Genomic DNA, 13,378 nt, shown 5'->3' on the forward strand with positions numbered 1-13,378 from the left:
CCAATTTTGACCATTTTTTAGCATTCCAAAAACCAACCAAATACGCTCTAAAATGAAAGATATTAGTCTTAGGAAGCCATTTTTAGCAGTTCAAAAAGCGGTCAAAATTGACCAAAATGGTAAGGGGTAAGACTTACCGTTTTGGCCAATTTTGACCACTTTTTGATCGTTCCAAAAACCGAACAAATGTGCTCTAAAATGAAAGATATTAGTCTTAGGAAGCCATTTTTAGCATTTTAAGACAGTTTTTGAACAGTTCAAAAAGTGGTCAAAATTGACCAAAATGGTAAGGGGTAAGACTTACCGTTTTGGCCAATTTTGACCACTTTTTGAGTGTTCCAAAAACCAACCAAATACGCTCTAAAATGAAAGATATTAATCTTAGGAAGCCATTTTTAGCATTTTAAGACGGTTTTTGAACAGTTCAAAAAGCGGTCAAAATTGACCAAAATGGTAAGGGGTAAGACTTACTTTTTGGCCAATTTTGACCACTTTTTGAGTGTTCCAAAAACCAACCAAATACGCTCTAAAATGAAAGATATTAATCTTAGGAAGCCATTTTTAGCATTTAAGACGGTTTTTGAACAGTTCAAAAAGCGGTCAAAATTGACCAAAATGGTAAGGGGTAAGACTTACCATTTTGGCCAGTTTTGACCACTTTTTGAGTGTTCCAAAAACCGACCAAATGCTCTAAAATGAAAGATATTTGTCTTAGAAAGCCATTTTTAGCATTTTAAGACAGTTTTTGAACAGTTCAAAAAGTGGTCAAAATTGACCAAAATGGTAAGGGGTAAGACTTACCGTTTTGGCCAATTTTGACCACTTTTTGATCGTTCCTAAAACCAACCAAATACGCTCTAAAATGAAAGATATTAGTCTTAGGAAGCCATTTTTAGCATTTCAAGACAGTTTTTGAACAGTTCAAAAAGTGGTCAAAATTGACCAAAATGGTAAGGGGTAAGACTTACCATTTTGGCCAATTTTGACCACTTTTTGGTCGTTCCTAAAACCAACCAAATACGCTCTAAAATGAAAGATATTAGTCTTAGGAAGCCATTTTTAGCATTTCAAGACAGTTTTTGAACAGTTCAAAAAGTGGTCAAAATTGACCAAAATGGTAAGGGGTAAGACTTACCGTTTTGGCCAATTTTGACCACTTTTTGAGCATTCCAGAAAACCGACCAAATGTGCTCTAAAATGAAAGATAGTAGTCTTAGGGAAGCCATTTTTAGCATTTTAAGACAGTTTTTGAAAAGTTCAAAAAGTGGTCAAAATTGACCAAAATGGTAAGGGGTAAGACTTACCGTTTTGGCCAATTTTGACCATTTTTGAGCATTCCAAAAACCAACCAAATACGCTCTAAAATGAAAGATATTAGTCTTAGGAAGCCATTTTTAGCATTCAAAAAGCGGTCAAAATTGACCAAAATGGTAAGGGGTAAGACTTACCGTTTTGGCCAATTTTGACCACTTTTTGATCGTTCCAAAAACCGAACAAATGTGCTCTAAAATGAAAGATATTAGTCTTAGGAAGCCATTTTTAGCATTTTAAGACAGTTTTTGAACAGTTCAAAAAGTGGTCAAAATTGACCAAAATGGTAAGGGGTAAGACTTACCGTTTTGGCCAATTTTGACCACTTTTTGAGTGTTCCAAAAACCAACCAAATACGCTCTAAAATGAAAGATATTAATCTTAGGAAGCCATTTTTAGCATTTTAAGACGGTTTTTGAACAGTTCAAAAAGCGGTCAAAATTGACCAAAATGGTAAGGGGTAAGACTTACCATTTTGGCCAGTTTTGACCACTTTTTGAGTGTTCCAAAAACCGACCAAATGTGCTCTAAAATGAAAGATATTTGTCTTAGAAAGCCATTTTTAGCATTTTAAGACAGTTTTTGAACAGTTCAAAAAGTGGTCAAAATTGACCAAAATGGTAAGGGGTAAGACTTACCGTTTGGCCAATTTTGACCACTTTTTGATCGTTCCTAAAACCAACCAAATACGCTCTAAAATGAAAGATATTAGTCTTAGGAAGCCATTTTTAGCATTTCAAGACAGTTTTTGAACAGTTCAAAAAGTGGTCAAAATTGACCAAAATGGTAAGGGGTAAGACTTACCATTTTGGCCAATTTGACCACTTTTTGGTCGTTCCTAAAACCAACCAAATACGCTCTAAAATGAAAGATATTAGTCTTAGGAAGCCATTTTTAGCATTTCAAGACAGTTTTTGAACAGTTCAAAAAGTGGTCAAAATTGACCAAAATGGTAAGGGGTAAGACTTACCGTTTTGGCCAATTTTGACCACTTTTTGAGCATTCCAGAAACCGACCAAATGTGCTCTAAAATGAAAGATAGTAGTCTTAGGGAAGCCATTTTTAGCATTTTAAGACAGTTTTTGAACAGTTCAAAAAGTGGTCAAAATTGACCAAAATGGTAAGGGGTAAGACTTACCGTTTTGGCCAATTTTGACCACTTTTTGAGCATTCCAGAAACCGACCAAATGCTCTAAAATGAAAGATAGTAGTCTTAGGGAAGCCATTTTTAGCATTTTAAGACAGTTTTTGAAAGTTCAAAAAGTGGTCAAAATTGACCAAAATGGTAAGGGGTAAGACTTACCGTTTTGGCCAATTTTGACCATTTTTTGAGCATTCCAAAAACCAACCAAATACGCTCTAAAATGAAAGATATTAGTCTTAGGAAGCCATTTTTAGCAGTTCAAAAAGCGGTCAAAATTGACCAAAATGGTAAGGGGTAAGACTTACCGTTTTGGCCAATTTTGACCACTTTTTGATCGTTCCAAAAACCGAACAAATGTGCTCTAAAATGAAAGATATTAGTCTTAGGAAGCCATTTTTAGCATTTTAAGACAGTTTTTGAACAGTTCAAAAAGTGGTCAAAATTGACCAAAATGGTAAGGGGTAAGACTTACCGTTTTGGCCAATTTTGACCATTTTTGAGCATTCCAGAAACCGAACCAAATACGCTCTAAAATGAAAGATATTAGTCTTAGGAAGCCATTTTTAGCAGTTTCAAAAAGCGGTCAAAATTGACCAAAATGGTAAGGGGTAAGACTTACCGTTTTGGCCAATTTTTGACCACTTTTTAGTGTTCCAAAAACCGAACAAATGTGCTCTAAAATGAAAGATATTAGTCTTAGGAAGCCATTTTTAGCATTTTAAGACAGTTTTTGAACAGTTCAAAAAGTGGTCAAAATTGACCAAAATGTAAGGGGTAAGACTTACCGTTTTTGGCCAATTTTGACCACTTTTGATCGTTCAAAAACCAACCAAATACGCTCTAAAATGAAAGATATTAGTCTTAGGAAGCCATTTTTAGCATTTCAAGACAGTTTTTGAACAGTTCAAAAAGTGGTCAAAATTGACCAAAATGGTAAGGGGTAAGACTTACCGTTTTGGCCAATTTTGACCACTTTTTGATCGTTCCTAAAACCAACCAAATACGCTCTAAAAATGAAAGATAAGTCTTAGGAAGCCATTTTTAGCATTTCAAGACAGTTTTTGAACAGTTCAAAAGTGGTCAAAATTGACCAAAATGGTAAGGGGTAAGACTTACCGTTTTGGCCAATTTTGACCACTTTTTGGTCGTTCCTAAAACCAACCAAATACGCTCTAAAATGAAAGATATTAGTCTTAGGAAGCCATTTTTAGCATTTCAAGACAGTTTTTGAACAGTTCAAAAAGTGGTCAAAATTGACCAAAATGGTAAGGGTAAGACTTACCGTTTTGGCCAATTTTGACCACTTTTTGAGCATTCCAAAACCAAAAGTGCTCTAAAATGAAAGATAGTAGTCTTAGGGAAGCCATTTTTAGCATTTTAAGACAGTTTTTGAAAAGTTCAAAAAGTGGTCAAAATTGACCAAATGGTAAGGGGTAAGACTTACCGTTTTGGCCAATTTTGACCATTTTTTGAGCATTCCAAAAACCAACCAAATACGCTCTAAAATGAAAGATATTAGTCTTAGGAAGCCATTTTTAGCAGTTCAAAAAGCGGTCAAAATTGACCAAAATGGTAAGGGGTAAGACTTACCGTTTTGGCCAATTTTGACCACTTTTTGATCGTTCCAAAAACCGAACAAATGTGCTCTAAAATGAAAGATATTAGTCTTAGGAAGCCATTTTTAGCATTTTAAGACAGTTTTTGAACAGTTCAAAAGTGGTCAAAATTGACCAAAATGGTAAGGGGTAAGACTTACCGTTTTGGCCAATTTTGACCACTTTTTGAGTGTTCCAAAAACCAACCAAATACGCTCTAAAAATGAAGATATTAATCTTAGGAAGCCATTTTTAGCATTTTAAGACGGTTTTTGAACAGTTCAAAAAGCGGTCAAAATTGACCAAAATGGTAAGGGGTAAGACTTACTGTTTTGGCCAATTTTGACCACTTTTTGAGTGTTCCAAAACCAACCAAATACGCTCTAAAATGAAAGATATTAATCTTAGGAAGCCATTTTTAGCATTTTAAGACGGTTTTTGAACAGTTCAAAAACGTCAAAATTGACCAAAATGGTAAGGGGTAAGACTTACCATTTTGGCCAGTTTTGACCACTTTTGAGTGTTCCAAAAACCGACCAAATGTGCTCTAAAATGAAAGATATTTGTCTTAGAAAGCCATTTTTAGCATTTTAAGACAGTTTTTGAACAGTTCAAAAAGTGGTCAAAATTGACCAAAATGGTAAGGGGTAAGACTTACCGTTTTGGCCAATTTTGACCACTTTTTGATCGTTCCTAAAACCAACCAAATACGCTCTAAAATGAAAGATATTAGTCTTAGGAAGCCATTTTTAGCATTTCAAGACAGTTTTTGAACAGTTCAAAAAGTGGTCAAAATTGACCAAAATGGTAAGGGGTAAGACTTACCATTTTGGCCAATTTTGACCACTTTTTGGTCGTTCCTAAAACCAACCAAATACGCTCTAAAATGAAAGATATTAGTCTTAGGAAGCCATTTTTAGCATTTCAAGACAGTTTTTGAACAGTTCAAAAAGTGGTCAAAATTGACCAAAATGGTAAGGGGTAAGACTTACCGTTTTGGCCAATTTTGACCACTTTTTGAGCATTCCAGAAACCGACCAAATGTGCTCTAAAATGAAGATAGTAGTCTTAGGGAAGCCATTTTTAGCATTTAAGACAGTTTTTGAAAAGTTCAAAAAGTGGTCAAAATTGACCAAAATGGTAAGGGGTAAGACTTACCGTTTTGGCCAATTTTGACCATTTTTTTGAGCATTCCAAAAACCAACCAAATACGCTCTAAAATGAAAGATATTAGTCTTAGGAAGCCATTTTTAGCAGTTCAAAAAGCGGTCAAAATTGACCAAAATGGTAAGGGGTAAGACTTACCGTTTTGGCCAATTTTGACCACTTTTTGATCGTTCCAAAAACCGAACAAATGTGCTCTAAAATGAAAGATATTAGTCTTAGGAAGCCATTTTTAGCATTTTAAGACAGTTTTTGAACAGTTCAAAAAGTGGTCAAAATTGACCAAAATGGTAAGGGTAAGACTTACCGTTTTGGCCAATTTTGACCACTTTTTGAGTGTTCCAAAAACCAACCAAAATACGCTCTAAAATGAAAGATATTAATCTTAGGAAGCCATTTTTAGCATTTTAAGACGGTTTTTGAACAGTTCAAAAAGCGGTCAAAATTGACCAAAATGGTAAGGGGTAAGACTTACCATTTTGGCCAGTTTTGACCACTTTTTGAGTGTTCCAAAACCGACCAAATGTGCTCTAAAATGAAAGATATTTGTCTTAGAAAGCCATTTTTAGCATTTTAAGAACAGTTTTGAACAGTTCAAAAAGTGGTCAAAAATTGACCAAAATGGTAAGGGGTAAGACTTACCGTTTTGGCCAATTTTGACCACTTTTTGATCGTTCCTAAAACCAACCAAATACGCTCTAAAATGAAAGATATTAGTCTTAGGAAGCCATTTTTAGCATTTCAAGACAGTTTTTGAACAGTTCAAAAAGTGGTCAAAATTGACCAAAATGGTAAGGGGTAAGACTTACCGTTTTGGCCAATTTTGACCACTTTTTGTCGTTCCAAAACCAACCAAATGCTCTAAAATGAAAGATATTAGTCTTAGGAAGCCATTTTTAGCATTTTAAGACAGTTTTTGAACAGTTCAAAAAGTGGTCAAAATTGACCAAAATGGTAAGGGGTAAGACTTACCGTTTTGGCCAATTTTGACCACTTTTTGAGCATTCCAAAAACCGACCAAATGTGCTCTAAAATGAAAGATAGTAGTCTTAGGAAGCCATTTTTAGCATTTTAAGACAGTTTTTGAAAGTTCAAAAAGTGGTCAAAATTGACCAAAATGGTAAGGGGTAAGACTTACCGTTTTGGCCAATTTTGACCACTTTTTGAGCATTCCAAAAACCAACCAAATTGCTCTAAAATGAAAGATATTAGTCTTAGGAAGCCATTTTTAGCATTTTAAGACAGTTTTTGAACAGTTCAAAAAGTGGTCAAAATTGACCAAAATGGTAAGGGGTAAGACTTACCGTTTTGGCCAATTTTGACCACTTTTTGATCGTTCCAAAAACCAACCAAATGCTCTAAAATGAAAGATATTAGTCTTAGGAAGCCATTTTTAAGACAGTTTTTGAACAGTTCAAAAAGTGGTCAAAATTGACCAAATGGTAAGGGGTAAGACTTACCGTTTTGGCCAATTTTGACCACTTTTTGATCGTTCCAAAAAAACCAAATGTGCTCTAAAATGAAAGATATTAGTCTTAGGAAGCCATTTTTAGCATTTTAAGACAGTTTTTGAACAGTTCAAAAAGTGGTCAAAATTGACCAAAATGGTAAGGGGTAAGACTTACCGTTTTGGCCAATTTTGACCACTTTTTGAGTGTTCCAAAAACCAACCAAATACGCTCTAAAATGAAAGATATTAGTCTTAGGAAGCCATTTTTAGCATTTTAAGACGGTTTTTGAACAGTTCAAAAAGCGGTCAAAATTGACCAAAATGGTAAGGGGTAAGACTTACTGTTTTGGCCAATTTTGACCACTTTTTGAGTGTTCCAAAAACCAACCAAATACGCTCTAAAATGAAAGATATTATCTTAGGAAGCCATTTTTAGCATTTTAAGACGGTTTTTGAACAGTTCAAAAAGCGGTCAAAATTGACCAAAATGGTAAGGGGTAAGACTTACCATTTTGGCCAGTTTTGACCACTTTTTGAGTGTTCCAAAAACCGACCAAATGTGCTCTAAAATGAAAGATATTTGTCTTAGAAAGCCATTTTTAGCATTTTAAGACAGTTTTTGAACAGTTCAAAAAGTGGTCAAAATTGACCAAAATGGTAAGGGGTAAGACTTACCGTTTTGGCCAATTTTGACCACTTTTTGATCGTTCCTAAAACCAACCAAATACGCTCTAAAATGAAAGATATTAGTCTTAGGAAGCCATTTTTAGCATTTCAAGACAGTTTTTGAACAGTTCAAAAAGTGGTCAAAATTGACCAAAATGGTAAGGGGTAAGACTTACCATTTTGGCCAATTTTGACCACTTTTTGGTCGTTCCTAAAACCAACCAAATACGCTCTAAAATGAAAGATATTAGTCTTAGGAAGCCATTTTTAGCATTTCAAGACAGTTTTTGAACAGTTCAAAAAGTGGTCAAAATTGACCAAAATGGTAAGGGGTAAGACTTACCGTTTTGGCCAATTTTGACCACTTTTTGAGCATTCCAGAAACCGACCAAATGTGCTCTAAAATGAAAGATAGTAGTCTTAGGAAGCCATTTTTAGCATTTCAAGACAGTTTTTGAAAAGTTCAAAAAGTGGTCAAAATTGACCAAAATGGAAAGGGGTAAGACTTACCATTTTGGCCAGTTTTGACCACTTTTTGAGTGTTCCAAAAACCGACCAAATGTGCTCTAAAATGAAAGATATTTGTCTTAGAAAGCCATTTTTAGCATTTTAAGACAGTTTTTGAACAGTTCAAAAAGTGGTCAAAATTGACCAAAATGGTAAGGGGTAAGACTTACCGTTTTGGCCAATTTTGACCACTTTTTGATCGTTCCTAAAAACCAACCAAATACGCTCTAAAATGAAAGATATTAGTCTTAGGAAGCCATTTTTAGCATTTCAAGACAGTTTTTGAACAGTTCAAAAAGTGGTCAAAATTGACCAAAATGGTAAGGGGTAAGGACTTACCATTTTGGCCAATTTTGACCACTTTTTGGTCGTTCCTAAAACCAACCAAATACGCTCTAAAATGAAAGATATTAGTCTTAGGAAGCCATTTTTAGCATTTCAAGACAGTTTTTGAACAGTTCAAAAAGTGGTCAAAATTGACCAAAATGGTAAGGGGTAAGACTTACCGTTTTGGCCAATTTTGACCACTTTTTGAGCATTCCAGAAACCGACCAAATGTGCTCTAAAATGAAAGATAGTAGTCTTAGGAAGCCATTTTTAGCATTTCAAGACAGTTTTTGAAAAGTTCAAAAAGTGGTCAAAATTGACCAAAATGGAAAGGGGTAAGACTTACCGTTTTGGCCAATTTTGACCACTTTTTGAGCATTCCAGAAACCGACCAAATGTGCTCTAAAATGAAAGATAGTAGTCTTAGGAAGCCATTTTTAGCATTTTAAGACAGTTTTTAAACAGTTCAAAAAGTGGTCAAAATTGACCAAAATGGTAAGGGGTAAGACTTACCGTTTTGGCCAATTTTGACCACTTTTTGATCGTTCCAGAAACCGACCAAATGTGCTCTAAAATGAAAGATATTAGTCTTAGAAAGCCATTTTTAGAACAGTTCAAAAAGTTGTCAAAATTGACCAAAATGGTAAGCCTTACCCCTTAGGAACACTCCAAGATGCAAAACCAACACTCACCTGTGAGAGACAATGCTGCATGACAAAAGACCAACATGACAAAATAGGAAATATATCACCTGAAATAAAATATGGAATAAAAGTTTTATCAATTCTACAGCTAGTGTAATATCAAAGTTTGCCTTGAAATTGTGCAGGACCCAATTAATGTAAATGCTATTTTGTACGTAATCAGTCAAAAATAGGAAATAATGTAGGAATTGATTGTATAAGAATTTAGCATGCACATTTCAAACTAATTGGCCAAATTTATCATAAGTTTTAGTTTATCAATTATCTTGGTTTTTTCAAAAACACTCAAGCATGCAATAATATATTTCAGGCATGTCAAGAGTTTAAATAACTTTTTAAGGCATATTCGAAAAGAATGCAATGAAAACTAGCTGCCAAAATTGCGAAAACATACTTAAAATAAAAAAGTACTTAAGATAACGTACCTTGAGAAAAAACATTCTCTTCACACAACAACACAACAACACTAAAGATACACATTAGAAGGTATTCGTAAATAAAAGGCACAAAAAACCATTCCTTATGTCCACCTTATTATGCATGAGTTTTATAAACACAAGTTTTCAGCACCTCTACATTTGGGAGAATTAAACGGGGGACATTTGAAACAATCAATAAAAAATAGTCAAAGTCATCTTCAGACAGAATGAAATACAATACTTTACAATGCATATACTACATTATAGATACAACATAGAGAGTGCGCATATTCAATCCAGCATTTGGGCGGAAGGCTAGTTAATCCAAGCTGAATTTGTTTTTTACTCTACTTTTTTAAATTGTTGGCTGGTCATCGTTTTTGGTCAATCAATATTCAATAGACGTTTCTTATAGAAATAGGCAGCAGATTTCCATTTCATTACAGGCTGCCTTTATCATGAACGTTTAGTTTTACTGCTAGTAGTGGGGGAATTAAATTTAATATAAAAGGTCGTAAAAATCTAAAAACGCAAATAGATTAAATCCAAATTCAAAATGAGGCAACGTGAAGGCGATTCTAAACATTCTTAGTAAAAATGTTGAGGAATTTCTGAAGGAATCAATCGAAATCGTGCAGGAAAAAATTCAAATTCAAATTTACCTTTGTATAAATATATGCAAAAAATAATATCACATTTTTAAACCTGAAATGAATATCCGTCCAGAATGTTGACTGAAATACAGCTCAGTGGATTGCAGTTGTCATAGAAACGTTTTAATCTGGATGATAAATATGGAAGTCAACTGGAGTGAGGGGATCAGAATAATTTTTTTTACTTACTTTCAATCTCACTATAATTAAAGAATAACAGATTGAAATAATAATAGAACTAAATCAGGTCATTTAGTCTTATCTGTGTTTTATTTCACCGTAGAATACCATAGCCCACTTTTAGCCTGCTAAGATTAAAACAATAAAACAAGTCTAATACACCTTATGCATGACATAACAAGCTGTGACACCTGCACGGAATTCTGGTCCTAGTAGTCACAGCAATCTCAAATGAATTTTTGCCGTGACTACTAAAACCAGAATTCCCTGCAGGCATCAAAGCCTGATACATCATTATGCATAAGGTCTACTGATCATCACTCAGCCGAGTTCGCAATTGCTTGGACTGAGTTAACCATAAAGTTGCATTCGTGGATTTTGCACACATTATCTACAGCGGTAAATTGAATTGAACAAAATTGATGTCAACTGACCTTTATTCTACCTTTGAAAACCTTTAATAGAAATAAAGGTTTCCTTGCTCAATATCAGCCATATCTTTTAACAAAAAACAACAATTCTGAATTTTCCTCTGTTCATTACTATATCATACAATTTGGAAAAATATATAGCATGGTTTACAGATTTTCTTAAATAACAATAGTGCATCAAAGTCTAGACTTCGTAAAATTGTTCTGTTTCTTATATAACCACATTAATCTCTTCTTTTTCACTCATCGTCAGCTTCCAATTCATATTTGTGCTTGATGTGCTTCCATAGTTTCTACAAATATGAATATAAACAAAATCAAATATTTAATACACCAAACATCTATATTAAAATATATCTCTAGCAAATATGCACACCAACTCGCACTATTTCAGGCCAGAATAGTGCAGTATTGGTCTGATTTTATCCATAAAGGATATAGTTTTTATAGTATTAGGTTATATTCAAAAGGGTTTTTACTTTATAAGAGATTCTTCGCTCTACTTAAATCTTTATCAAGGAAACGACATACCCCATGATTAACTCTTTCATAATAATTATCTAACCCTTGATCAAACACTCGTTCGAAGAGAACAGCACCAACGACAATAGTTAAAGCAAATGTAGAAGTTCTCCGAAACAAAGCATTATAAATATGTCTACCAAAAGCCATGAAAACAAATCGATTTTCAAAATTTTTAAAATCACTTTTTCCAAGATGGCGAACGAAAGTGAAGATCTTCCACTTCGCAAAAAAAAAACTTCCCAGCTTGATTTTTGAAAAATGAAAGTCAACCACAGTCACTAAATCATCTTCAACGCACCATTCATGCAATTAATTTGTATTTTTAATATTTACTAAAATATTGATGCATTCAATGAGATACTGTCTTTATTATTATATACAGTATGTACAACTGCTGATAATTTTAATATAAATTGGAGAATTGGACACTCTTCATCTATCTTGAATGACACTAGCAGAGACCGATGATTTTTTTCCTTCAGGTAGAAATTTCTATTTTAGGTCTCGCTTTGCACATGGCATCATTGCTTCGACTCATTGTCAGCAACAAATTATCTCTCATCTTCAATTTCCTCACGTGCACCCCATTGAAACCCACCAGGTCGGTCTTCCGGCATTGGTTCGTAATTTGGATCCGCAGGCTGACCGTCAAATATTGTTTTCCTGAATATAGAATTTAGCAAGTGTTGAACAGCTTGCAACTACATTGTGATACTGGTACCAAGTAAATACTTACAGAATTGATGGTGTTTTTAACATTTTGAATCCACCTGGCTGTTCTGGGAAAACATCTTCCAGAAAATAATAGACATGACCAACAGCAATACCTACATAAAATTAAAACTTGTTTGAAAATAACACAGAGTATGGCTAACATTTTGAATTTTTTTAATAAAAAGCAATTCATCTCACCCATTAAGTCAACAATGACAGCATTTCCTAACATCAATGAGAAGCCAAGTAACACCCATGGCAAATACGGTGCCTGAAAGTTCAGCAGACCAAAGAAATTCATTCTGATATAAGGGTTTCTTCTGCTCCAAACGTAAACCAACATTATGGTAAACGCCTGGCCTAAAAAAACTATATTTATACCCAATGAAATTAGCTAACAAATAAGTCAAGGAAGTTTATATATATTCATTTGTTTACACAAAGGTGCCTTCACTTAGACTCCAATAGTAAATACTGGACTGAAATGAGTTATAAAGGATACGGTCATGACAAACGCACCAAACAAAAACATGAACACAAAATCTGCAGTTCTTCCACGAAATGATCCTTCCTCTAGCATCCTGCAATAACGATATCTCCACAGAATTAAGGTAAATCTATTTTGAAAATAAAACCATGCATCTTACAGAGGTCAGATCTGCAAGGTACTAATAATTGTATCACTACATGGGAACCCCAAAAAGCCAAATGTATTAAACCAAATTCCTTTTCATTGTAAAGGATACGTGAATATCATATTAAATAAAAAATTAAAACCGATCGTTCCAAAAAAGAGAAAGTTTGTAAACAGTCGCCACAGCTGAAAGAGAAATTATTCCATTTTAGCTCATAATTTGTTTCTTCTCATATAACTCATATTTTACACATATCAAAGAATCTTCCAATCAAAACTACCTGGTATTGCTTGAATATCAACTCTGGATTGAAATACAGTTGAAACGGTGTAATTATGTCCAATTGCTAAAGAAATAAACAAACGAATATGAGTGACCAGTTACAAAAAACGCCGTCAAAAACTACACATAAAATTGTACTTGTGCACATATTCGACAGATCAAAAAGCGTGATTTAGAAGTTCAACAAATGCTATTTACCACAGCTAACGTCGTAAAGACACAGGCAGTCGTATAAGCCCGTGTTACAGTGGGCATTTGCATGTATTCTGCTTGGAAGGATTGGTACGCCATCTTGTTTTATGTTTTCAAGAAGAACCACTGATGTAAATGACGTCATAAATGGAACTGATCTTACGTGGCACTCGAAATATGGTGGTACTGTGGATCATTTCCATATGATTGATAAAGAGTAATTAAAACGCTTCAGCAACTCACATTACCATGTTCTTCCTAGAAGTCCAGTAAGAATCATCTTTTATTGATCCAGTGTTACTACAGGAGGAAATCTAAACAAAACTAACTTTATTTATACTGGATAGTTCTATCAGTTCTAAACTGTTCTTCCTAGAGGTCCAGCAAGGATCATCTCTTATTGATCCAGTGTTACTACAGGAGAAAACCTAAACTAAACTAACTTTATAGTTTATACTTACTGGATACCACAACCAGTC

General features: G+C 34.2%; 1 protein-coding gene across 1 annotated transcript; it reads right to left on the minus strand.

The window, feature by feature from the left end:
- Nucleotides 1-11,403: 11,403 nt before the first annotated feature.
- On the minus strand, nt 11,404-13,187 carry LOC114520523 (derlin-2-like). Its single transcript, XM_028540815.1, has 7 exons — nt 12,906-13,187; nt 12,706-12,771; nt 12,537-12,610; nt 12,293-12,386; nt 11,989-12,184; nt 11,813-11,903; nt 11,404-11,739 (listed from the first exon to the last, which is right to left on the minus strand). Exons 1-7 carry the CDS (start codon nt 12,996-12,998, stop codon nt 11,628-11,630), a joined length of 726 nt encoding a protein of 241 aa, XP_028396616.1. The 5' UTR covers nt 12,999-13,187; the 3' UTR covers nt 11,404-11,627.
- Between the last annotated feature and the right edge of the window lie 191 nt (nt 13,188-13,378).

The sequence above is a fragment of the Dendronephthya gigantea genome, unplaced genomic scaffold (genome assembly GCF_004324835.1).
Source record: "Dendronephthya gigantea isolate DGI-Jeju-01 unplaced genomic scaffold, DenGig_1.0 000016F, whole genome shotgun sequence".
NCBI lineage: Eukaryota > Metazoa > Cnidaria > Anthozoa > Malacalcyonacea > Nephtheidae > Dendronephthya > Dendronephthya gigantea.